The 26,295-nt window shown below is 33.2% G+C and overlaps 12 protein-coding genes and 1 pseudogene across 13 annotated transcripts, besides 1 other annotated feature; 7 read left to right on the top strand and 6 right to left on the bottom strand. All coding sequences in view use genetic code 12, as the record gives it.

Annotated features, from left to right (window-relative positions):
• Window positions 1–2,968: 2,968 nt before the first annotated feature.
• CAALFM_C104940CA (uncharacterized protein) lies at window positions 2,969–3,505 on the top strand (the record flags this gene model as incomplete). Its single annotated transcript, XM_708467.1, has 1 exon — window positions 2,969–3,505. One exon carries the CDS (start codon window positions 2,969–2,971, stop codon window positions 3,503–3,505), a length of 537 nt encoding a protein of 178 aa, XP_713560.1.
• Window positions 3,506–4,351: 846 nt separating this feature from the next.
• Window positions 4,352–5,053, top strand: CAALFM_C104930CA (uncharacterized protein; the record flags this gene model as incomplete). Its single annotated transcript, XM_708468.1, has 1 exon — window positions 4,352–5,053. The coding sequence occupies one exon, from the start codon at window positions 4,352–4,354 to the stop codon at window positions 5,051–5,053; it is 702 nt and encodes a 233-aa protein (XP_713561.1).
• Window positions 5,054–5,187: 134 nt separating this feature from the next.
• Window positions 5,188–5,467: a long terminal repeat ((kappa-1a) Long terminal repeat (LTR) associated with the transposon Tca6; about 280 bp long, 10-15 copies per genome).
• Window positions 5,468–5,634: 167 nt separating this feature from the next.
• On the top strand, window positions 5,635–6,594 carry CAALFM_C104910CA (uncharacterized protein; the record flags this gene model as incomplete). The annotated part of the gene is made up of 1 exon (XM_708469.2): window positions 5,635–6,594. The coding sequence occupies one exon, from the start codon at window positions 5,635–5,637 to the stop codon at window positions 6,592–6,594; it is 960 nt and encodes a 319-aa protein (XP_713562.2).
• A 153-nt stretch (window positions 6,595–6,747) lies between these two features.
• Window positions 6,748–9,039, bottom strand: MNN15 (putative alpha-1,3-mannosyltransferase; the record flags this gene model as incomplete). Its single annotated transcript, XM_708470.2, has 1 exon — window positions 6,748–9,039. One exon carries the CDS (start codon window positions 9,037–9,039, stop codon window positions 6,748–6,750), a length of 2,292 nt encoding a protein of 763 aa, XP_713563.2.
• Window positions 9,040–9,743: 704 nt separating this feature from the next.
• YBN5 (Obg-like ATPase) lies at window positions 9,744–10,934 on the bottom strand (the record flags this gene model as incomplete). Its single annotated transcript, XM_708471.2, has 1 exon — window positions 9,744–10,934. One exon carries the CDS (start codon window positions 10,932–10,934, stop codon window positions 9,744–9,746), a length of 1,191 nt encoding a protein of 396 aa, XP_713564.2.
• Window positions 10,935–11,260: 326 nt separating this feature from the next.
• MRPL37 (mitochondrial 54S ribosomal protein mL54) lies at window positions 11,261–11,623 on the top strand (the record flags this gene model as incomplete). The annotated part of the gene is made up of 1 exon (XM_708472.1): window positions 11,261–11,623. The coding sequence occupies one exon, from the start codon at window positions 11,261–11,263 to the stop codon at window positions 11,621–11,623; it is 363 nt and encodes a 120-aa protein (XP_713565.1).
• A 339-nt stretch (window positions 11,624–11,962) lies between these two features.
• On the bottom strand, window positions 11,963–13,729 carry SAP7 (Sap7p; the record flags this gene model as incomplete). Its single annotated transcript, XM_708473.2, has 1 exon — window positions 11,963–13,729. The coding sequence occupies one exon, from the start codon at window positions 13,727–13,729 to the stop codon at window positions 11,963–11,965; it is 1,767 nt and encodes a 588-aa protein (XP_713566.2).
• A 1,465-nt stretch (window positions 13,730–15,194) lies between these two features.
• On the bottom strand, window positions 15,195–17,765 carry CAALFM_C104860WA (uncharacterized protein; the record flags this gene model as incomplete). Its single annotated transcript, XM_708474.1, has 1 exon — window positions 15,195–17,765. The coding sequence occupies one exon, from the start codon at window positions 17,763–17,765 to the stop codon at window positions 15,195–15,197; it is 2,571 nt and encodes an 856-aa protein (XP_713567.1).
• Window positions 17,766–18,339: 574 nt separating this feature from the next.
• On the top strand, window positions 18,340–18,512 carry CAALFM_C104850CA (annotated as a pseudogene; the record flags this gene model as incomplete). Its single annotated transcript has 1 exon — window positions 18,340–18,512.
• Window positions 18,513–18,904: 392 nt separating this feature from the next.
• On the top strand, window positions 18,905–19,276 carry CAALFM_C104840CA (uncharacterized protein; the record flags this gene model as incomplete). The annotated part of the gene is made up of 1 exon (XM_708475.2): window positions 18,905–19,276. One exon carries the CDS (start codon window positions 18,905–18,907, stop codon window positions 19,274–19,276), a length of 372 nt encoding a protein of 123 aa, XP_713568.1.
• A 164-nt stretch (window positions 19,277–19,440) lies between these two features.
• Window positions 19,441–22,251, bottom strand: SEC21 (coatomer subunit gamma; the record flags this gene model as incomplete). Its single annotated transcript, XM_708476.2, has 1 exon — window positions 19,441–22,251. One exon carries the CDS (start codon window positions 22,249–22,251, stop codon window positions 19,441–19,443), a length of 2,811 nt encoding a protein of 936 aa, XP_713569.2.
• Window positions 22,252–22,434: 183 nt separating this feature from the next.
• Window positions 22,435–22,806, top strand: CAALFM_C104820CA (mitochondrial 54S ribosomal protein bL36m; the record flags this gene model as incomplete). The annotated part of the gene is made up of 1 exon (XM_708477.1): window positions 22,435–22,806. The coding sequence occupies one exon, from the start codon at window positions 22,435–22,437 to the stop codon at window positions 22,804–22,806; it is 372 nt and encodes a 123-aa protein (XP_713570.1).
• A 170-nt stretch (window positions 22,807–22,976) lies between these two features.
• Window positions 22,977–25,103, bottom strand: TCO89 (Tco89p; the record flags this gene model as incomplete). Its single annotated transcript, XM_708478.2, has 1 exon — window positions 22,977–25,103. The coding sequence occupies one exon, from the start codon at window positions 25,101–25,103 to the stop codon at window positions 22,977–22,979; it is 2,127 nt and encodes a 708-aa protein (XP_713571.2).
• Window positions 25,104–26,295: the final 1,192 nt, after the last annotated feature.

The following is a 26,295-nucleotide window of genomic DNA, read 5'->3' as shown; positions in this document are numbered from 1 at the left end:
GGCAGTGGCGGCGGACCCATTGGAATCCACAGTGCAAACAATTCTTTTTACAAATTATATTCTATTCGTCAATAACTATGTATATAAACTTTAATGTTTTATAGTTGCGTTGATGTTTCAGCTTCTTGTAATTCTAGCTCTTTAATGTCTTTGTTCGTTCACCACATTGATCTTGTTTCAAAGTTTTGTTGTTCGTTGTTCGTTGTTTGTTTGTTTGTTTGTTTGACGAACACCTTAGAACATAGAACAATAAACTAAATGAGTTTTAGTAGAAATAATTGTAATAATAATACCAATTGTCAAAAAAGAAAAATGTATTGATAAAAACAAAAATTCACTCAACACGTGAAATGTGGTCAGAATTTCATTCAAGCCGCCTTCCCATCTCCCTTCCCTTTCAAGGCTTAATAATTTCATCAACTCTAATTCAATTGGTGAAACTTCAAGGTGTGATAACGGAAATCTAGAAAAACTGGAAATTACGAAAAATAACGAAAAAACAAGCACGCAAAAACACTAATACATTAACTAATTATCGGCTAACGTAATAAAGTTTCATACAATGAACAGAGTAGTAGTAGCAGTAGTAGCAGTAGTAGCAGTAGTAGCAGTAGTAGCAGTAGTAGTAGTAGTAGCGAAATTTATATTTTGTACCATAATGCAATTATTGATGTACTTTTGTGCAACTGGTGGCTCATAATTATCAATGTTGATAAGATTTCTATTTTTGTACTGATAACACGATCAAGTAATTTTTATGGTACTATGAAAAGTTAATGTATCATTATCAATAATCAACAATAATCAAACAATTTTATGTTATTGTTAATTTCGTGAACTAATTAATTTGTTTATTTCATTTGCTTAGTTATTTTACGTTTTTGCGGGATTTTATTACCTAATGCATTGCCTGATAATTGGGCGGCTGCTGAAACAATTTTGACGGGTCCTCCTGTAAAAGGTACCAAAATACATTTCTTTCGGGACCTACATTGGTGCTGTCGTCTTGTGACGCGCCCCCCCCCCCCCCCTTAAAACTTGATACAATTTTTAAGGGTCAAAAGTATCAGTTTTTCTTAGGGTAAGGGTTAATTTTGTTATATACTTCAACTTTATTTCACCCAACCATGAATCTACCACAATTTCTTCGGACAGATATGGACATTTTTAGAACACAAAGCATTTCTTTAATAGTGGTTTTAGTAGTACTTGGTAGAGTTGCTCGATTATTACTAGGATCTTATTTAAAATAATTTCATTTGTCATGGTTATGATTGTTAAAAATAGTAAATTACTGAAAGAATTTTAAAATTTGCTCTCTTCTTTAATTGTTTTCCAAGACTTTTTTTTTTCTCGCGATCCTCAATTTAGAAATTATTGTTGATGAAGTTATTCATTAGAAATTTCATTGATAACTAAACGAATACAATAGACATTGAAATTTATTTCTACTTTTTTCATTTAATTTTAGCTTGGAAGAATATGTACATTGATGCTAAACAGGCAAACTTATTGTTAGAAATGTGCGCGCACCGAAAAAAAAGCGAAGAGAGCAACAAGAACAACAACAACTAAAAAAGAATAAAGCAGCAATTTTGTATTATAATCACCGCAACTACCATTACCAACATCACCAAATTCACCTATATACACATTTAGGAGATGATTGTTTTACAAAACTAAAGACTTAGACTAATGAAATAGAGAATAGAAATCTAAGTTTTTATTATTTTTGTTTGCTTGTACAACACAACATTGTTTGTTGCGATAGTCAAATCGGAACAAAAAGAATCACACACAATGCACACTTATTATTAGTGTTCTGCAAAGTAAAACAATCATGAGTTTGACGCCACGAAAATATGACACTATTAATGTAATGGTATAACTGAGGCTACTAATACCAATGTGCAAAATCAAAACAAGATACTATTACAAAGTCATAGTATACACCCCATCTACACAATAATGGAGTAGTAAATGGCTATTACACAAGATACAAATTTGCACAACTAGTCAATATCTGAAACTATGCATTATAATTGGCATTTACATACGAAATTGCACTAAGACAACATGAAATTGCATTAGCTCTATGTTGACTTGAATTGAGCCAAAAAACTAAAAAAAGAATTATGGCACTAATTGAATAAATATTGTATTATTATTATTGTTATTATTATTTTTGGAGTAAGACGTGGCTGCTGCCTTTGATGGAATCTTCTTATACTTGACGCTACAGAACCAAGAAATGTGTTTTTTAAAACAGTTATACTTTAACTGTTGCCTTGTCTTACATATCAGTAATTTTTTTAAATGCTGATAAGGAAATGAAAACAAATAAACCTAATCGAATCATACAGGGGGGATTATACAATCTTGGCAATAAGAATAGGGGAAATAAAGTATACTAAGAATTTAGGATCATACAATCGGAAGTTTTCAAAGTATAAATCCAACTATGTTGTGGTGGTAAGTAAGTTTAGTCTCTTAACTCCACTATTAATGCGATCAGTTTTGTGTCTCCGTATTTCCATACGCTTGACGGTAAAAAGTTTAGTTTGATTTCAGTCTTTGTGGGTCTTTGTGTTCACTTCTGTTTTAGTTTTTTTGCAATATTCATGAAAAATAGAGAGAAATGGAGGAAGCAAAACTATGGAAGCCACCATTATCCTGTATTGAACGTCAACTTCGATTTCATATTCCACATTTTCAACAATAATGATTGTGAGAATAAAAGAGAAGTACTGGATTATCTCTTTCTTTTGGTCTTTTTTTTTTTCAACTTTTTCGACAATTTGCAAACAGACCAGTTTTAAATCTTCAGGTATAAATATGACCTATAATCTTCCCTGAATTGGAAGATTTTTTCTATAATTCCTATCATCAACAAACAAAAGAAGAATAACCACATTCTACTTCAACTAGCTTCTCATTCGCTTCCAACTATTAGTATCAATTCAACACAATGAAATTCACTCAAGTCTTCACTTTAGGATTATTTGCTTTATCCACCCAAGCCGCTGCTATTCCACAAGAATCAACCACCGAAGTCGACAAAAGACTCGATGCTGATGTTGCTGCTCAACTTGCTCTTAACATTTTGAACCTTATTCAACTTGGTATTGGAGCTAATGTTAATGTTACTGCTAAAAGAGACGAATCCGCTGTTACCATTGAACAATCTAAGAGACTTGATGCTGATGTTGCTGCTCAACTTGCCGGTAACATCTTGAACCTTATTCAACTTGGCGCCGGTGCTGAAATTTCTGCTTCTACCAAGAGAGATGAATCTGCTGTTGATACCGTTGAAGAATCCAAGAGACTTGATGCTGATGTTGCTGCACAAATTGCTGCTAACATTTTGAACCTTATTCAACTTGGTATTGGTGCTGACGTAAACGTTTCTGCTAAAAGAGAGGATACCGTTGCTGCTCAAATTGGTGCTAACATCTTGAACCTTATCCAAGCCGCTGTTGGTGCTCAAACCACTGTTGACTTGTAATTGGAATGAATAGTTTTTTTTGTTTCCAATTCCAATTCCAATTCCCTCCTTTTTTTTATTTGCTTAAGTTAGATTAAATTGGTCCAGATCTATCTAGAGGATAGACGGATAATAATCTTGAGAAATAATAATTTAATTTTAGGTTTGGTTCTCTTTATTTAAGAGAGACTGATTAGTAATGAAGGTCAGTTTTTGTTTTGTTTCGATTTTATAATTAGATATACTTTTAAATACCCGTGTTTATGCCTTCTACTTAACTATCCTATTTAAAATAGTGATTTTATTAAATAAATTTTTCTTATAATATTTGTCTTAACAATTTTATATTTAATAATTTTTGTAACATAAGATTATATCTTATAACAAAAAATGTCCACGTGACTTGGTATGAATTATGAAATAGCTTATAAAAGGTCATTCTTATGACCAATTAGTACCAAAAAAAACTAAGGCGGAACAGGCGTTTTATGAATGAGCAATTGAATTTCAAGTAAGTTAAATCTATAGCATATAGCTGGCTTTACTGAATTAGAAATATACGTTTAACGATCCAGATATGTTGATAATAAGAATTGATTGCAAAATTTTTCTCACCCTTAAATTTGTAAGATCGACACGACGATCTCACTAGTATTGAAGATTTGTCGACACAAAAGCTAATTATTAATATTCTTGGGTTTCTTGCAACGTAAGCAAGTTCCTTTTAATGCAGAGGAAAAGTAAGGATTAATATTACTGGCCAAGTAACCAGATTATCAAAATTTGAAAATTTGTTTCATTTATCCAATCCTCAACTTCCACTAAATATATTTTTTATATTCTTTTATTATAGCATATAGCATAGTTATGAAATCAACACCAGTGTCTATAATTGATTTCCCTGATGAGCTTTTAGAGAAGATTATTCGCTCATTAAATCAAAAAGATCTCATACAATTAGCATTGACTCACCCACGTTTCTCCAACATTTGTCAATTATCATTATTACGACGTATATATATTTATAATGATGACAAGTATTTCAAATTCACCAAAAAGGCAACTTACATTCAGGAATACTTACACATGACAACGGTGGGGTTATCCAATTTCCTCAAATTATTGACATCACCAAATTTTCAACCATCTTTGACTAAAGAGATTGTTATTGCCAATGATGATAATGCGTATCTTCAATATTTTGAATTGATGGAAAGACAACAATTGCCAGTCAAATACGATCGAATAAAAGATATTGATGTTCGAAATTGGTTACGTGAAGTCAAGCCGAGTCGGAAAACTAAATTAGCCATGGAATTAGCAGAATTGAAAAGGAGATCACAATTTGTTGCCGATATCAATCGAAATAAAACAGATTATTATGATTCAAATGATCAATTCATTGTAGTCATTACTATCATTTTTGTCTTTGTAGGGGTTTTAGTTTTCATTGTTATGTGGGGTAACAAATGGGATCTTCAAATGATGAATTTGTTCTTGACTGGATCTACTCCATTTGGAATACTGAAAATTGATAATGCAAAGAAATTATTTGCTAGCCTATTTTGAGATTCATGAATATATTTACACAATGGTGTTTTGCATACAGCCCTCTAGTCAATATAGAATAACAAGCGGTCTTCAATAATTAGTTTTTTTTTGTGCTCTTGCTCAACTTGTTTTCCGGCCCAACAACTCCTTATTGTTGGTTTATGCGACGTTTGTGTCAGGGAAATAACACCTTGATATAAGTCGTGCGTATTAGATCAACATTGGTGAAAAATTTGCACTCATCGAGAGCCAGGAATTAGTATAAAAAGAAGAGAAAAGAAAGATATTTAGGATATTTATTATATAGAGACCGAGTTTCAATAGACACTTTTAGTGGGCGTAAACTTCATTCACTCTGTTTTTTGCTTATTACAAATTATCACCTATCGTGTACTAGGACTAATTCTCACGAATATTCCGTGTATACAAACACTTATTGCCAACTTATGGTGCGGAACTTTATTTGTCTGAACCAAAATCAAAGTCACATCATTTAAATGAACGTTGACATAAATAGATTCTTTATTCAATAGAAACAATTTCTTCCTTTTTCTTTTCTTTGTATTATTGGTTAGATTTCCATTCCATATACACACAAGATGTCAACGAAATCAGCAAATTCAACTGCTGTCAATTCATTTAATGCAAACCACTCCAACTATGACGTTTTTAGACCTTCATTCACCCCAGTTTTGGTCAATACATTCTTAGTACATCTTGGATTAGCTACGAAAAACCCAGATGACACTTTCACTTTTGACATATCCAAACATATTCTTGAAATTGCTGCTGGTACTGGTAAATTCACCCGAAACTTGGTTGATAATGGTTGGACAGATAATTTAGCTGTGTTAGAACCTAGTAAAGGAATGTTAGAAACATTTAATAAGAATTTCCCTCAAATTAAAAATCAAATTCTTGGATCATCATACAAAATCCCTCTTGAAGATAATTCCATTGATGCGGTGATAATTGCTCAGGGTTTCCATTGGTTTGCTGATTTGGATAGTTTGAAAGAAATCTATCGTGTTTTAAAACCACAAGGGAAATTAGGATTGATTTGGAATTTCGATTATGCCAGTCCAAGTCAAGATTCAAGTGTCGCTGACTCAGAATACTTCAATGCAGGTACTCAATATTATAACACTTTGAATTTTAATCTTGATACTAATGAAAAAGTGTTTGAACAATATTTTGACAATCAACAATGGAACAAAGCTGCAACAAAATTTATATATGGTTTCGATGTTAATGTGCCTCAGTATCGACACGGGAAATGGAGACAAGTTTTAAAAGATAATCCATATTTCAGTTCTGAAGAAATAAATTTGTTTGCATTATACGACCTCACCGTTGCCAAAGATGATGCTTGGAAGTATTGGGAAACAAGATCTTACATTACTGAGAAGTCAGACGATGAAAAACAAAGAATAAAAAAAGACTTTAATGAATTGGTAGAGAAGAACCTCGATGATTCAAGTTATTCTGATAAAGATAAACAATTAATAATTAAACCTATGGCAACTCATGCTGTTGTATTACAAAAAAAATCGTCTTGAGGGTTTATATACATTCATACATAATTTACTACATCAACTTACTTCAATAACAGCATGGTTGAGTGGAAAGCTCAGAAATGGAAATATAAATAACTCTATAAATTGACCGTGCCTACTTTGCCTTTATATTACCACCTCCAATTTTTTTTAATTTCAAATTCTCAACCTTACTGTTGTTGCATCTTTTKKTTGTTCTTTATCCGAACCAGTTCCAAGTTTCTCAGTTTCTAATTTAACTTTTGGCTTCATTTTGGATCCACCAGTGTGCCATATTTTACTCAAATAATCATACAATTCACATGATTTGGTATCAAATTCAAAAAGTGTCCCAGTATCAAACTCCTTCTCCGAAGAATAACTAGTTATTTTATCATAAGCACAGTAATAATAACCAGAACAAATTCCATTTTTTACCCAACCTTTTTGAGGTCCCCATTCACTAATAAAGTCATATGGTTCCTGACCCTCGGGTAATTTCTCATTGATTTCGTCGGTATCCTTTTTACGTGATTTCCAGGATTTACGAAATTCCATTTCAGGTTTGGTATCAGGGGGGCTTCCTGGTTCTCTTTGATTAGGTAAATCAGGGGGAACAAGTCCTGCTCTAATTTTTATTGGTGAATTATAAAGCTCGACTAAATCATTGAGTTCAAAAGTTGAAAAAGGAAATTTTCCTTTATCTCGAAAATATCCATTCTTTTTGCAATAACTAAACCCTGAGTTTATCCACAATAACCTCCCATTGTCATCAATATGACCAGGATGTGTCGAACACACTTCATTGCTGTCAGAATTGGGATAATACTTGTATTTTTGTTCAGTGGTTTTTTCACCAACAGAAGCTGCAGCATACTTATTAAATTCATAATTCTCATCTCCAGCCATTGATAAACCCAACCAATACATTTCTTTATCACCCCAAATAGAGGATTGCACTGGTTCACTCCAAAGTGCTAATGGGAACATCATTAAAATTCCTAAGAAATGTTGCATCTTATTATAAGCAACAACCCCAGCTTCCTGATAATGTCTCCATCCTGTCATATACTTATTATTGAAAGTTTTCTCACCAACTCTAGGAATATCAAATATTGTTTCAATGGATTTTTCGTTACTTGGAAATAACGTACTAAAGAAATTTGTCTCTATGAAATCATTAAAATCTCGTAAAGATCGGTCCTGGAAAAAATAAGTCCCAGAAGATTTATAATATTTGGAGTCAAAAAATTCTTGTGGATTCACTGTAGGAACAACATCTGCATCAAATAAAATGATTTCCTCAAAGGAAGAATAAAGCATTGCTAAAATTTTGTTTGAATAACCTGGGAATGAAAATCTATATGGTCGTGAAACACATCCGGCAATGTTGACAAACGTTAAATCTTGAATGGGGAATTCAGACCCATAATTTTTATAATGTTCTAGTAAATTCAATTCAGGCATAAATTTAGCACCATCTCGAATGGTTTCGGGGTCAAATAATTCTTCTGGAGTTGCAACTGCAGCAAATTCCAAAAGTTCAATATTTTTCTTGGTAATATCATTTTTGTATATAATTTGGATAGGGAGTCTATTATTCAATGCTCGAAGTATTTTTATCAATCTCATTGCATCTTTGGCATATCTTGTTGATACAGATATAACTATTCCTTTACCTTTAGAATTCTTCTGAAGAAATTCAATGGGATTATCACCAAATTCAGTTTTCCTATCAATAATATTATTCTCATTGTCGTAAATTGGCCAACCAAACTCTTCAGTCTCCCCACTTTTTCTGAATTTGGGAGCTTGGCTGCTTATAAAGGGGAAAAGCTTCCCTCTAAACTCATTGTAAATAGATTTCAACTCATCGTCCAATTCTCTACCAAAAAAACACTTGCCATATAGTCTCATCATTGATACAAAATCAGCCATGAATTGTAAAACATTTTTTGACCGGTTCACATGTTCCATATATTCCTGAGAAATAGTTTTATTGTCCTGTCTTGATAATGTGAACTGTTTATTCTTATTATTGCTGTCCTTCTCGAACCGTTTTCTCAATTGGTTTATTCTTTCTTTGAAAAATAACTCCTTACGGTCAGAAGATTTATCGTACCGTTCATATTCAGGCTCGAAAGTTTTGAATTCAAAGTCTGGATGCGACTCTTTCCATTGTGTGAAAACTAGTTTGCATTTATCATTTAATGAAGTTTGCTTAAGGGTTTCCTCGTCGGAAAACTGCTGTGTAAAGTTGTCGTATCCACTGAATAAATAATTTGTATAATGAATCTCTTTTCTTATCTCCAAGCTAGCTTGCTTTAGACTCTCGAGATCAAATTTTTCACTATCATGTAAAAGTTCCCTTATACGTTGTAAATCAACTGATTGTAGTAATAAATAACCTATCAGTATTATCAATAATGTTAGGAATACAAAGAATATTTTTTTCAAAGTGAACCTCATTTTTTCATTGTCTGCTTGTTGATTGTAAGGTTGTTGTTGATTTTGTGCCTGTTGTACCTGATATTTAACTTTACACTTTTCTTTAATCGCAGGAACGTGAGATTGTGTGTATTGTAGTAAGATCGATAGAATGTTTGACTGTTGAAGATCTTCTGAATACAAGGTTATAAGAACTATCTTCAAGAAGAAAGAAATATTGCCAAAACAAAAAAAAAAAAAATTTCAATAGGGCCACATGGTGAACTAATATACTAACGGCGAATAACCAGGCTTCAAAGATGTGAAAATTTAAGCCTTGTTTCAATTTTATGATTTTTTTTTCCTAATTTTTATTGTTGAGCAACTTATTCAACTGCGGCAAGATTTACCTTAATATAATCAAAATATGGAAAGAAAAAGAGAACCCTGAAATTTGTACCTTGAAAAATTGGGTTAGGAAATAGTAAAACTGCCTTGAAGTGTTGTGGAATCTCATGAGAAATACTTCGTCTCCTTATGGTTTGGTTGTAAAACCTTTGGCAACGAGAAAAGAAAAAAAAAGAAGTCCTTACAAGTCCCTATAATTACTCTACAAAAGCCTTGTTTTGCAATTGCATGCAGTTACGACAAGACCCGCCTTCTCTGTGTTCGAAGTTTTCTTGGCTAATGGTAAATGTACGTTCATTATATACTATACACAAAAACTATCATATCACTTCCTCTCCTTAACGGGCTTTACCATCAGCGGCTTTGACGTAAATGATATCCCCATCTTCAACGAAATAATCTTTACCTTTTTGCATTAATTTACCAGCAGCTCTAACACTGTTTTCATCACCAAGTTCAATCAAATCATCGTATTTAATAACTTGTGCCAATATAAATGTTCTTTCCAAATCTGTATGAATAGTACCAGCGGCTTGTGGAGCAGTGTACCATTTTCTGATGGTCCATTCTCTAACTTCATCTGGACCACCAGTGAAAAATGAAATCAAATCCAATTTTTGTCTCATGGCAACAATGATTTTTGGTAAAGCAGATTGAGCACCAATTTCTTTACAGTAAGCTTCTCTTTCTTCATCAGATTCCATATTAGCCAATTTCTCTTCTAAAGAAACAGAAAGTGGGACAATCAAATCACCTGGAGAATTGGCGTCGACCCATTCTTTAATCTTTAACAAATACTTGTTCTTCTTTCTAATGTAATCTTTTTCAGACAAGTTGATCAAGTAAATACATGGTTTGGCAGTTAACAAAAACATTTGATTGATAATGTCAACTTCTTTGGCAGTCCAAGTTTGGTTAGCAATTCTTTTACCGTCTTCTAACATTTGAATAACTTTTTTAACAAATTCAGCTTCTTCTTTCTTTTGTTTAACTTCTAAAGATTGACCACCTCTTTTAGCAATTTTTTCAACACCTTCCAAATAAGTGTTGGCAAATTCAATATCTTTCAATCTCAATTCGTCCTTGATGATATCTAAATCAGCTATTGGGTTAACTTCATCATTAATATGAATGATATCAGCATCATCGAAACATCTGACCATTTGGAAAATAGAATCAACAGCTCTGATATTGGCCAAGAAATTGTTACCTAAACCTTCACCGGCATGAGCACCTTTAGTTAAACCAGCAATATCATAAACAGTTAAAAAGGCTGGAACTTCACTTTTTGGTTTATATAATTCACACAATTTATCGAATCTTGGAGATGGGACAATGACTCTGGCTTCTTCTGGATCAATAGTGGCGAACGGATAATTGGCAGGGTTACCTAAAGGACATCTGGTAATTGCTTGGAAAAAAGTGGATTTACCAACATTGGCTAACCCAACAATACCGGATTTTAAGTTATTACCTGGTCTACCCAATAAAACTGGTTTTTCAACGACTCCTTTCTTTTTTGGTGCCATATTATAATCTATTAATTCAATGTATTTAAAATTAGATTTGAAAGAAATAAGAAAAGATTTGGTGAAAAAAATTTTTGTATTTTTTTTCTAAGGATCTTTGCTGCGTGTTAGTGTTAGTGTGTACGGTGGTGCAGAGGTTGGTTGGTGACAATAAAATTTTCATTTTTCAGTCAACCGAAACTAACTAACACCTACGTAATTTGTGCAAACTCACACGAACTTAATAACAGAAACTGAGAAAGAAAATTTTCACCCATACCTAACTCTAACAGTTTATCTAGCTCACGATATCTACATCAAGAAGTTAGACAAACATATCATTCACAATGTTTAGAAGTATATCTAGAGTAACTTTAAAGAGGGTTTCTCCAATAATAAATACAAGACAATTGACAGTGTCATCAATTAGATTTAATGAAACTACTACTACTACATCAACAACAACTACTACTACTCCTAAATCATCATGCCCTGCCGGTACTGTATTGAACTTGAAAGTATTCAAAAAAGGTGATGAACCAGTTGCTAAAGAAGATTCAGAATATCCTGAATGGTTATGGACCATGCTTGATCCAAAAGATAATTTAAAAGCTATTCAAAATGAAGATTTTCTTAGATGGAGAAGAATCAAATTAAGTAAAGAAAACAATTCAACAATCAAAAATAACAACTTTTTGAGTAAATTATAGAGTCATAAAGTAGATGGATTGTTAAAAAGCATCAGAGAGAGACGGAGAGAAGGCGGTTTCTTTATTTCTTGTATATACACCCAATTTTATATTTATGATTTATTGTTTTTGTCTAGAATTAGATCAGATAATATAAAGTCGCCACTTTAATTATGATTATATATGGCAATAGTCTTTTTTATTACAGTAGCTTACATTGTAGTAACATACATTTTACATTTACTCTTCAATCTGCATAACTCTTGTAATTCTCAAATCAAACTCATTTTATTTTTAAAATTTTATGTACTTTTTCTTTTTCATATAAAACTATCTACGTTTGGGGGTATTCTATAATATTTACTCGATAGGAACAACGGCATGGTTATCATTATAAGCAGCTTGAGCAATAGAAATGACATGGTCTTCTAAGTCAAACACAGCATAGACACTTCTCATAAAGTTGTCACCCAAAATTGAATGAGTACCTGGTAAAATACCAAATACACACAATTCAGCACCACTAGCATAAGTACCGACTGAAATAACAAATTCAGATGTTGGTACTTTAATGTATTGTTCATTTTTGAAATTGAATTCCAAATAATTACCAGGATTACCTACCCAACATGGAACTTCATAAGCTTTCCCAGCATCATTATAAGTAACATTACCATAAAGTCCAACAATTGATTCAACTTGGTCTTTGGACAAGTAACTGTATGTAGTTCCGGTATCCAATAAAGTTGGAGTGTCTTTGAGATCAACACCACCATTAAAAGAATCGGTACCATTATAGATAACAGCACCTACTTTTGGATGGTTACTTCCAGCAGGAAGACCATAAGCATTAGTATAATTGTTCAATGATGAAGCAACTGAAGTCAATGGGATTTGAGAATAAACATATTTATCATTAGATTGAACAATATCAAAAGCTTTCAAATCCCCAGTATATTTGGCATGATCAATACCACCAAATAAAATATAACCTTGGACAGCATCACGAGAATCAAGGTATAAGGAATAAGCAACTTTAGCAATCAAATTTTGTTCTTTCATAGCAAATGGCAAATTAGTGTATTTTGATTTAACGGCTTCCAATTCAGGATAACCAACACCGAAAACACCAATACTAGAAGTAGTGTTATCAATAACGGCAAAGTTGGCATTTTCAATCAGAAATCCATCAGCAAATGTAATATTATCTTGACCCATAGTACCTGATGCCTTATCACCGTCATAATAACTGATTGAGTAATCAGTTTTGTTATCATGCCATGTAGAAGATTTCAGTTTATCAAAAACACCGTATTTGTCACAATCAATTGACCCTCCATTGACTTTACATTGAGAATTTCCTGAAGAAATAAACCATAAATCAGAAGATCCAGTATCAATCATAACTTGAACTTCTTGAGCTGGTGAACCAACTTTCAAAGTAGCAGTATATAATGTTTGAGTGTTATCTAAACTGAGGAAAAAAGCACCAGTTTTTTTGTTGGCAGATGAAGAAGGTTGACTATCTTCTGATGGTTGCGAAGAGGAAGCAGCTTCCAGTGAAGAAGAAGAAGATGCCGAGGAAGCTGGGCCAGGAGCAGTTGATTCAACGCTCTTGCTTGTTGGTTGTTCGACCTGTGAGACAGCACTTGGAGTGAAATCTGCATCTTTGGAACCATTGTCAGATGAAGTAGGTGCTTTATTCAAACCGATTAAATTCCAAAAATCAGTTGGAATTGAGTTCATTAAATCATCTAAAGAAAATCCAGTTTTGGATGGATCAGTATCCTTATTATCAGTGGAGGATGGACCATTAGAACCTTTTTGTGATGATGAAGAGGGCAATGACACTTCATATTTCACACTGTGTCCATTACCAGAATGTGTTCCTTGAATTGAACCACCGGAAAAGATCCCATTACCAAAAATAGGTTGAATGATTTGGTTTACATCATCTTCAACTGATTTTGCTACACCATTTACAACATCAAAAATAGGTAAACGGTTAGGGAAATGTGCACTGCCTTCACCAGCTTGAAGTTTGTGCACTGGCAAAGCAATAAAACCATCACCAATAACAGCAAGAGCTGTAGATGATAAAAGTAATAACTCTAATACTCTTTGCATTTCTTTGCTTCTTTCTTTACTTGTCTAAAAGGTGGAATTTTTCGAGTTTGAAGATATCTTTAGTTAAAGTTGATGAAACTTTTTATATTGAACAAAAATAAAATCTGACTAGAAACGTTAAACGAATGAATGAATGAAAGACAAGATTAGTTGTTGAACTTAGGAGGAACGTATGGGTATCCTTTAAAATATCCGACAACAAATATGCAAAAAAAAAATCAAAATTTATATAGTCTCAATATACTTCAACAAAGGGAAATGAAGATTTATTTATAGTATTTTGACATTAGGACTATTTCTGAACATTATAACAATTTTCTTTTAATTAAAGACATAGTGAATAGGAATATAATCCATCTTAATTGTGTCATAGGTTAAAATGTTATTTGTTAAATTAGTGTGTATATTGAGTCTGTTTTAGTATTATTAGTATTGTTGTTGTTGTTGTTGAAAGACGATTTTGTGTAATTGGTTGCAATTGAAACCTTTTCGTGTATTCATAACCAAAAATAAGATCAAATTTTCAAATTTTGTATGTAATGTCTCTTTGTGTATTACACGATTGAATAATAATAGAAACACTTAAACATTGTCTTCTGCACTATCTGCACTACTTACTTTTTGTTTTTTTCTTGGTTGGGTTTAAAATGTCTATTATTTTTAGTTCAACCAAGGGGAACAAACAAAGGGGTCTACTCTCTCTCTTTCCTCTCAAACCTAAACTAGCTATTGTTAGTTTCTTGTTTCAGGAACAACAAAAACAAACAACAACAACGCCACTTCTCAAACGCTTTTTTCACAAAGAATCAGTAGTGTATGGATAATTTCCTTAGATTTTTATTCATCTAACTTGAAAGAGATTACGCTCTGTATCACGAGATATACCAAGTACCATACATTAGACGAGAAGTGTGTCCTGCTGCTGCACATTCGCTAATCCATATATAAGATTTTCAATTTCTCATTGGTCTTTCTAATCTTTTTCATTTTTTTTTTGGAAATAAAAATACCAGTTTAAAACATAATTTGTTAGAAAATGGAAAATTCCAAAGATTGATTTTTTCTTCTTTTGTAATGAAAATTAACCAAACCAAAAAATAATAGAAAAAAAATAAATAGGAAAGAATATGCAGAAAGGCACCCTATTTTATGGTTTGTATACTTTGGCCCCAAACAAAAAAAAAGAATAAAATAGAATAAAAATCAGTTAATAAAGTCTGTTAACCGATCAGAAGAGCAGTTACACAATCAAAGCCAGTAATATTCTTCAGATTGCGTTTTAGCAATCACATTATAGGTTAATGTGATCTTTAAGGGGGCTGGTTTCTTTAGATGATCAGCTACTTGTGATAATATTCACGTATGCCCTTCCAACTACAACACCATAGAAAAAGGTTTTTGTAAAAAATTATTATAAAGTCTATTTAAAGTGTCAGGGTTATGCAATTGAAGTATTAAGTATTTATCACCATGGATTAGATTCAAAATCTTCTACTCCTGTTGAGGTATCACCCCAATTTTTATGAAGCAACGAATTTGGCATTTGTACCTGTTTGAATAATTCATCTCCTTTAAAATCTTCAATTTCTTTAGTATGTGTCGGTTTCTTTTCAAAGGTACTTGGATGAACAGATCCAGAATCACCATTTGCATTTGCTCCTTCGTTGTGTTCTTCTTCTTCATCATCTTCACCATCCTTCTCATTATCATAGTCGTAGGTTTCATTTTGCCATGACCTATTCTCAGTCAACTTCTCATCAATGTCATCCATAATTGAAATAGGTAATGATGGTTGGTATTTTTTATTTCTAAGTATTCTAACACCACCAAGACCTGCACCATAACTATTAATTAATTCGGTTAAATTAGGTAATGCAACTTCAAAAATGTAGTTTGGATTCAAGTAAATATATTCCTCTTTAGACAAAAAAGTTGTTTGTGTCATATAATGCAAAAACATTCTTTGAATTTGATTAGGTCCTTGTTCAGTCATTAATGATTTGATCACTTGAATCAATTTCTTCGGTAATTTCACTTCATTAACTTCGTATTTATATAACTTATTGGCAACTTTGAAAAGTTGATAATAATTCAAACAATCAAATTGATTAATGGTATTTATCAAACTTTCTTCATCTGATAACGAAGTCATACATTGCAACCATTGTAAAAGTTCAATTGTTGGTTGTAACTGATTTTTCCCAATATGATAAAGTGAATTGTAATAAAATTGTAAATAATGAGGATTCTTGCGATGTTTCAAAGATGCATCTTCATTCAAAAGGTTGTGCAATTTGACATCTTCATTGCCAAGTAATTTATTCAAACCACCAATCGTATCTGGCTTATACACTTTCACATTATGTGACCGTAACCAATCTTCAATTGCTGATACATTGAGACGTATTTGAATGGCTTTGGCACGGGAACAGTATTTAGATTGACTAATTAATCGATTGAAAATGGTACAATTGATATAATAAAATACTTGTGAAAAGGCTTCCAGGCGAAGCAAATTATCAACCTTGTGAATTCTCAACACATAATCCAAAGCTCCTAAAACTTGCAAATACCTAATAGGTGATGGTTTCATTAACTCCATTTGGGTTGGTGGATATAATGTATTCATGATATCATCATAAGTATTAGGGTGCGACTTGTTTTTCTTAAACAAGTTCCAATCTTTGGCATATAATACGTTAGAAACATCCACTAGGTTAGTGAAATTAATAATACAATCATCAACAAGTAAATTTAATCTGGAATTAATTGAAAACGATAATGTTGCAGTTAATGATTGGACTAAATTGATCAATTCCTGTAAAAATCTGGGGAATTTTAAATAAATGTTGTTTTTACCAAAATAGAAATGCAAAAATTGTAATGAGGACAACCAGTAACTCAACAAGACTATATCACCAGCACCCATGGCGTTGGCAGGTTTACCATCATCTTGGATTGCCATGTTAAATGCCCCTGACTTGGTATTTGTAATTGTTCGCAATCTTGCTGTAAAACAATCAAACAAGAAATCAGTTAATTCTGTAGATTCAACCTTCAATGCAGAATATCTAACCAATTGGAAAACAATGGCAGCCAGTAATTTGGTATTGTGTTGATATGTAGTTTGTGACCTCAAATCAAAAATATAATTCAATAATGTTGGTATATCACTATCTGTAAATTTAATATACTGTTCTGGTAAAAGTTTATCATACTCAAATTCAGGAAGTTGTTGAAGTATTGGATCTTGTGCCAAATTATACTCTTCATCCTCTCCTATAACTTGTGGTTCAGAATTTTCTTCATTTTCATTACCAATGGTATTGCTCGTGATAGTGTGCATTTTGAGTTTTGTACTCAAATCATCTTCATAGTCATCTTGGGGCAAAAAAGAGGTTGCTTGATAAATGTCTTGACTGTTGTCGGCATTAGTTTTTAATAAATTATGGGATCGGAAATATTCGTACATTTCTGTATTCTCCGGGAATACTAATGTGCTTGCGTTTGTCCCATCATCTTTCGGTGACAAAAAAAGGTCTGCTTGGTGGTCTAGTAATAGTTGGACAATGTTCAAATAATTAAGATGAACCGCCCACATAATAGGTGTATAATTTACAATTGAGTCAGGGATATCAGGGTCAGCTTTATGGTTCTCTAGTAAGGATTCGACAATATCAGGATTATTAAAACAGACAGCATATACCAATGCTGTTGCACCATTTTCATCACTAGGAAATAGTTGATTGACAATTTGTGGATTAGATCTAGTTATGCTCTCTAAAGTGACAACATCGCCATCACATGCCGACATTAACAATTCTATAATAGCTTTATTTTCATTGTTGGTATTACTTTCCTCTCCATCTTCAGAAACTCCAGAAACTATATTTGATTCCAATAACTGTAATGCCTTTTTGGATGTGATTATCTTGGCCAATAAAGGATCAGATAAATTTAAAATGTCTGGGAGTTGACTACTAAATCCCAGTAGACCATCTGCTCCAAAAGTTGTTGCACTATTCCAAGCATCCATTATGAGATAGAATTGATGAGTCTAGTCAATGTTATGTTAAATTGGTGGTTGGATTTGTTTTTTTGGCGAAGCAATAATTGAAAACAGTTTACGGTAAATTCTTAGTTTGATTCCTTGTTCTTTTTTTTTCCTTTGCTGCTTTACTTAAGAGACAGTTTGTTTTTACGTGTATAAGAGCAAAATAAAACATTCAATGAAATTTGTCGCAATCAGTTAAGTGGAGGAAATGTCGTACAATTATAAAATGTCGCTGAATTGACTATTTATACGTCATACTAAATTAAATTATTGAACGTCGCACTAAAACTTTTCTTATTGTGTAGTTAGTTAGTTAGTTATTTGTTTACTTACATTTCCTATCATAGAATTCACACGGGATTGGTAAAAAACAAAAAAGAAAAAGAAAAAGGAAACTAAGACAAGAAAAAAAAAATATCGCACCTGAAATTTTGTAGATTATCCACTACTACTACGGCACACATTGCAACATTCCCTGTTTAGAAAATTCTTTTCTTTTTTGAATCATCATCTTCTTCCTTAACAACTAGATTCAAGTCAACTCAACTCAACTAGAATGTCTAAACTAGTTAGAAGAACAATTTTGCCTGCTATAACGATTGTGCTTATTGTTTTCTTTGTCGTACTAGAATCCTCAAAAAAACCAAACGATTCCTTTGTATGATGCTGGATCTCACATTTTTGATTCGATAAGTCATTTATCATTTGTTGATGGACAACTAATAGAACAGAAACCACCAAACCAACCATTCACAAATGAACAGCTGAAACAAATTGACAGTACCCCAGATAACAGTCTACAACCCACTAAACAAGAAGATGAAGAAAAGAAAACACTAAAGGAAAAAGAAGAAGAAGAGAAGCAATTAGACCCTTGCACAGTATTCAATCCAATAAGCAAAGGTTTCATTGATTTGAGTGGATTATCGTCATTATCAAATGAGGGTAAAGCATTGCCATGGGTTTCTAAAGGATATGATAGTGGTAAAAATTACACCATAGGTGTATGTTCATCTCCATTTAAAAAACATCATAGTGAAATCAATGAAATTCAAGATAATCTCAACTCGAGTTTAATCGGTGCTTATTATGTCGATCCCGAATCGAAAAAATACGTATCTATGGGTAAATATTCCACTGTACCTAAATTTAGAGGTAGAAAATTGACGTTAACGTATGAAAATGGATCGTATTGTGATATAATCGATAAGAACACAAATCAAAGACTACGCAAGTCGACTATTTTAACATTTACTTGTGATCGTGAAATGTCGGCTAGAGCACTGGTTTCATATATCGGTCAAGCAAATGAATGTACTTATTTCTTCGAAGTCAGATCACACCATGCATGTCCTACTGCTGCTAAAGCTAATAATTTAGCTGCTGTATGGATATTTTTGTTTATATTTTTGGCTGCTGTATTTGTTTACTTTTCTGGTGGATTGTTGTATAGACAGATGAAACAAGCATCCACCACTAGAAGTAAAGTATGAAGGGCCCTCCCCAAGAACGAGAATGAAGAACTTACAACTGAATTAATAGAATAGCATGTTCACTTTCTTAAATTCTTTCAGTCCTTTCGTGTTTTTTCTTTATATTTTTAAGCTAAAAGAGAGAAATATGATAATATATACTTGTATAAAACAAAGTCAAAAAACTAATATACACTACTGATGATAACGTTTGCAAAATTCTCTGTTTCAGTTTTTGCCTCTACTTTGGCAACAATTTTACCACCAGTGGAAGCCAATCTAATTGAAGCACCAACTTTTCCTCCCCAAACATCTTTACCCAATAATTTTAATGTATGTGAGGTTATATCACTTGGAACATAATCAGATCCATCTAATGGCATCATATTCAATGCCGTCTTTACTTTATTGACAGCATTCTCAATAGTATCCACATTGCTAATATTCACAACACCGGAATCTTGATTGGGTAATTGATCAAAAATAGATGTGAAATTGGAGTTGTATAATGGAATTATAAAGTCACCAGCCAACAATTCCAAATCATCAATTTGGTATTCATCAGACCAACCATCGTCTGTTGGGTCAACATTACCTTCATCATCCAAATCTTTGTTAGTGTAAGCAACGGTGTTACCAAATGCCGAAAGCAATTCTTCATCTTCTATAGCTGGGGCTGAGAATGAAACATAAACAATACCGGTTTGATCAGGTTTTAACTCGGCCAATGGTACAATAAAATCTTCTTGGTATAATTCATTATCTGGTTGAGCAATGACGGAAATATCTTGTAAAACGGTATGTGGTAATGTGTTATTGATATTGTATTGTAACACCAATTTTTGTGATTCAGCAAACAAATGCTTGACGACACTAACAACAATTTCATTTTCTTTGTCAGTCAAATATATAGGAACAGATGTCGACTTTGTTAATTTTCCATAGGATTCAAACTCAGCAATAGCAGCTAGTTCTTGAGCGTATTCTTGTTGTCTTAACAAGTCATTAGCAACATTATCACCAGCAGATTCAACTTTAGTACCCCCCTTTTGTTCTTCAACCTCGGGAGTATCGTTATTTTCAACATTGGAATTTTCTAATTTGCTAATCTTTCTGTCGTATTCAATTGATTTTAATTCTTCACTAGAAATAACTTTAATTTCTGAAATATCAAATTTAACAGAAAAGTTCTCTTCATTGTTCAAGTAATGAACTAATTTACTTTCCAAGGCATTCAAATCATATTTGGAATCGCTGACAATCAAATTCTTCTTGCCATTGTTGATGAAATTCAAGGAAATGGCAGCTCTATCTCTCACTTCGTCGTCAACATCATTCAAACATCTTTCCAATAAAATAACAATATTCTTCGATACTTCACCACCACAAACTGCAGCAAACTTAGCCAAGGCAATAACTGCTGAAGATCTGACAATGGAATTCTCCAAAACCAATCTATTGTAAATATGTCTGATATAGTATGAAGGGTTTGAAGTGTGTGGGCCCTCGTCACCCAACAAGTGCAAAATACGAACTGATAATTCTGTAAATTCACAATCTTCAATAAATTCACACAAGTTCATTAAGATCAATTGTTTGGCATTTGCATCTGGTAAAAACTTAATCAAATCAAATAATGCGTCAACAATACTACTTTTCAATTCTAATGTTCCATCATCTCTCAATAAATCAGTTAAAAATGATACTAATTTCTTGTGTTTAGCTGGGAATTTCAATGCCAAGTTTTCAATTGCTTCAATAATAACAATTTTGAAATCTTCAGTTATTTCATCCATTAATGATGTCATTTTGGTTATTAATCTATCGACACTCTCACCACCAACAGATCCAGTATCGACAGTACCAGCACCCATTGTCTTCAATAATGTGGTTATTGCCAATGTAGAAATTGATCTATTAGTGTCATTAATCAAGCCTTCCAATTCCAAGTTAACAACAATAATTTTTTCTGGGTGTTTGATAGAAATCTTGTTGATTAATCTAATGGCAGCAAATCTGGTTGCTGTTCTTGGGACACCCAATAATTTTTGTAAAGTATTCACAATTGCCATAAATTGATCGTCTTTGATCAAGTGTTGCAAGTTGATCAAAGTTTTACAAGCTTCTAATTCAACCATATCAGACTTGTGCTTTAAAAATCCAGCCAAAATCGGGTACAAGTGAGAAATTAATGATTGATCATCATTCAAAATTTTGTTGATATATCTAATCAATTGAATAATCGACAAAGAGTTTTTCAAAGAAGATCCTTCTGATAAAGAGCTGATTAATTTCATTAACGCCATTTTATCGTGATTTCTCAACTGATAAATCAAACCCAAAGCATGATATTGATACATGTAACTAGTTGATGGCAAGTTTGAAGTCGAGCTTCCGTAATATTCATGCAACTGGAATTGAGTTGGTGGGAACAGCTTGTAAGATTGAATAGTTTCCAAAGTTTCGTTGGTAAATCTCTTGACAACTTCTTTAGCATGTGGTAACAAATTGTAAGATGAAATCAAGGCAGCAGAAGAAATAACTGGATTTTTATCAACAATGGCATTCTTGAACAATCTTTCAGCTGCATTTACAGTAGTTGGGTCTAAAACTTTAGATAAAGTTCTAATGGCGTTTGGCTTGTAAACAGCATCATTGCCTTGAATATCTTTCATGATCGAAGAAGTTACCATCAAGATATCATCTGATGTAGATGATAATTCCTTGATAGTCAAATACACTAATTGTCTCAAAGATTGATCTTTATGTTGAAACAATTTCGAAATGGAGAAAAACAAAGTGGTTGACTCTTGAGCAGGGAATGATTCACCATTATAAATCAATCTCAATAATTTGGCTAATAGTTGTCGACATTTCTTTGCATTAACCGGAGAAGCATTAAACTGTTGAAGACATTCCTGGAAAACTGCCATTTTATCAGGAATTCCAACATTGCTTGAATAAGCATCCTGTTTTTTATACGACAGAGTGGACATGGTTTGTCTTGCTTTGTTTAATTGTTGTGTTGTGGTCGATTTATTGTATATGGTGTTTACTTCCGTTTTTTTTTTTTTTCAACACTGAGAAATCAATTACAGTTGTGAGAGGGAGACAGAGAATTCTTACGTGTTTCAATTGAGTTTTTATTCTTCAATACAACGCTTAACCTAACTCAATAAATGTGCGTGTACATGGGAACAAAAAAGTTATCCAAGATTTTTTTTTTTCGGGAATTTTGTCAATGCATAATATTTTCCATCATATTATCGATCACTTATAACAGACTAACCACACACCATATCAACATGATTTCTATTACTAAGGTTATTTCCCAACAATTTAAGCTGTCAAATATCACCAAGAACTTATTTAATGCTACCCCAAGAATAATAAATCCAATAACAACTGGTTCATTATACCAGCCAATAAGAGGCTTCAAAGTTAGAACATCTGTGAAATGTATGTGCAAAGACTGCTACTTGGTTAAAAGAAAAGGCAGAGTATACGTTTACTGTAAGAGCAATGGTAAACATAAACAAAGACAGGGTTAGAGTGATTATTTGAAATTAGAGTTAATTCTTGTACATATTCCTACACAATATATAATTGTCATGCATAGTTTTTTTTATTTTATTTTATTTTTGATCCTGTAAACAACACTCATATCTGAATAAATAGACAAAACAACTGCCTTCTGTTCTAAACAGGAGAGGAGCAAGAATCATGCTGCATCTGTTGTCTGTATTGGAGCTAGTTTCACTGCTCGTGTGTTTGGCGCCTGGTTCTGTCTCGAGTTGTTGTAGTTTTGGTTGTAAGATGCTAAGCGCGGGTTAATAGAACGCTGATTCGTAGGATGATGCTGTGTAGCTGGTTGGGTTGGTCTGGCTGCTGATGAAGACAGCGAAGATACGATTGCATCTTGCCAGAGCTTGCTCAAAGTATTGGATATCTCGGTCTCTTTCTCGTGAAATGTAGGAGAAAATTCTTCAAACGTGCTTGCATTAGCATCGGTAGTAGACTTATCTCCCTTTCTTGTTTTCGATACCTTGAGTTCTTTGCCTGAATATGATTCCAATCGTTTCAAACTTTCTCCCATAGGGTTTGCGTGCCTTCTTACATTCAAATATTCCCTATTCAATCTTTCAAATTCAATTTTTGTCTGTACTGTATGTGGAAGGGTGCCTTGTACTAAATTAAGTAACCCTTGATTACCGTTGACATCGGAACCAGGATACGACCCATTGTTTCCTACACCAGGTGTGGCGGGTGTCATGGGTGTTAATGGTTGATGTTGTTGAGGAACAGACCCACTATACTGGAGGTCACGAATATTTGCCTGACTCTGATTGTTGTAGTTGTGAGAAAACATTAGATTGTTCAAGGACAAGTTTGAAAAGTTGGACATACGATTAGCATCTAAATTTGTAACGTCCATAAGTGAACTTTCTCTTTGTAGCCACAACCTCTGTTGCGTTCTAGTTTCTATATTGTGACCGTATTGCAGATCAGCTGACGATGTGGAATTGTTGGTTCGAAGAAAATCGGAAAAATTGTTAGTGCCATTATTGATAGCAGTCCCAGCAGGAGAAAGTGGTTTTACCTGCTGTTGCTTTTGTTGCGACTTCTGTTGTGTTTTTTGTTGCTGTTGCTGTTGCTGTTGCTGTTGTTGCTGTTTTTTGTTCATCAAATATTGATTATTTGTTCGTTGCAAATTATTGAAAATGGTTTGATCGGGTTGGTACGAATTGTTTTGACTCACATTTTTACTTGTAGTTACTGGTTCTGCAGCATTGTTGAGCTCCATAGGATTGGCTTTAAATGAAATGCCACTTATTGCAGTTGAATTCAAAGCTTCATCACTTGGCATAGCTGGATATGCCTCTGTCATTTTCAAGTTGGCACTATGTTTTGGATCAATTTTTCTCACTAGACCTGTAGACTGTGACAATAGTAATGATCCACTATAAAAATTGTTTGCCTGTGAAAAATCATCCGTTGAACTCTTTGTAGAAGAACCAAGTTCAGGATGACTTGTGTTAACTTTGCTATCGATTGTGTTCCCTTCCTCCACAACTTCTAGTTTATCCTTAAACTTTGGAGGTTCTTCGGAAGCTGGGGTTGGCTCTGGTAATATTCTGTTTATTTGTTCATACAAACTGGGAATATTCTGTTCATCTTGCAGGTGTGTTGTTGATATAGTATCTTGACTATCAAACCTTTCAGGCACAGGAGCATTATTCTCTCCGGTGTCTTCATCATTCAGTAGATTTTCAACATCCTCATAATCTGCATCATCGTCATTTAATTGAAGAATAGCTTTCCCCTTGTGGGCACTGGATTTTAATCCAATACTGCATGTTGAATTGATATTTTTCAAAGATGTGGTGGACTTGTGTGTTGGCAAAGTCGGACTTGATGTTGTCTTTGTCATAGGTTGTAATGCTGTCATCTTGGTCAACGATCTACTATTTCTTTTCAAAGCACCACCTTGTCTGCTCTTCAACAAGACCTCGGTTGACTTTGATCGATTCAAATGTGGTCGCGCCGTTGCTCCGGTTGATGTCGATAACTTGGTTAGAGACTTGTTGTGAGATAGAGACCTATTGTGGGTTTTCAATCGGTTTGCCTGCTTTTTATTTAATGATGGGGTACTAGTGTTTCGTGGAATGTTACCAGTTGATGCTGGTCTTGGATTATTGGGGAGGGACGAACGAGTTACAGTGGAATTGTGAAATGGTGGGGGTTGAGAGTCCTTGCCCCCTCTTTTAGAACGAGCTGTATCATTTTCCGTGGACTGTGGTCTTGAATCATTGGAATACTCTTTTTTAGGTGTACTTTGTGCTGACATGACCTTGTTGGTTTAAAAATATGGGGATGTGGTGGTCTAGGTCTGTCTTTAGATATTGGTCACAACTATTTCATTTACGAATAAGAATTTATTTTGTATGAACAGTTGAAAAAAAAAAAGACACCACTACACACACTCATACAATTTTGTTGAGCTGATTGTGCGAAAAATGTAACAACAAATTGTATATATTACTTATTTCGGAAGTCTACATCAACTTTATACCTAATGTTCGGTTTGAGTCCAATATCACATATCTAAAAATAAATGCTGGTTAGATAGGGGCTGCTAGAGGTAGTCTGGTGGAATTCACTGCATTTGCATGTTGTGGAATTTCAAATGTTTTTTGTAAATATTTCCAGGAAAAGAAATAAGCTTTTTCCAATCAATTTTTGAGACATAATTCTGCAGAGAAGAAATATCTGGAGCTACAATTCAACCAGACAAAGTAAATTAAATGAAATAGTAAAGCTTAATACTGTAATAAAATATTCCAGCTATTTAAATGTTTTAGGAACTATTACTTCTAGAGGTTTTAGACCAAGTCGACGTATTTCAAAGTATAATCATCTACCTGATTTGACTAAGTAAAGTCTCAATTTATCTTTTTTTTTTTGACTTTAACTTTGATTACATAACCATTCTTTTTTGAGTGTGGAAATACGATCGACATACACGTGTATTGATGAAGCTGTCATGGAGTCAAGTCATTTATTAATTTTAATTGACACACGTTTACATTATTAATCACCAACCATTGGTAGCTAATTGACAGTTAATAATGTACACGAGTTAAAGAAGATTTAAGGTTTCTTTTTTTGCAGCCATCTAGCGATAACAGAGAATTTTGAAAACCAACCTCCTATTGTTGGCGTAAGTAAAATGAATAGAAAATATAACATCGAGGATATGATTCTAAAAAACTACACATGACTATTGGAAGTTTTCCATACCTTGACTTACCTAACCCCCACCTCGGCTTTATTCAAATAAATACTCGAAAATATGAAATTACTGCAAAGCCTCCAAAATTATAAAGTCTCGAAATATTTATCCGCTACCCCCTTTTCTATCAAACTTTTATTAAACGGCTCCAAAAAAATAGATGGCATCACCCCCAATTGTAAAGACAATGATACACACACGTGCATCATCAATAGCCAAAAAATCTTAACAATAGCTATTTTCATTA

The sequence above is a fragment of the Candida albicans genome, chromosome 1, assembly GCF_000182965.3.
Source record: "Candida albicans SC5314 chromosome 1, complete sequence".
NCBI lineage: Eukaryota > Fungi > Ascomycota > Pichiomycetes > Serinales > Debaryomycetaceae > Candida > Candida albicans.
The sequence above is the reverse complement of the archived record's forward strand: the minus strand, read 5'-3'. Positions and strand labels throughout refer to the sequence as shown.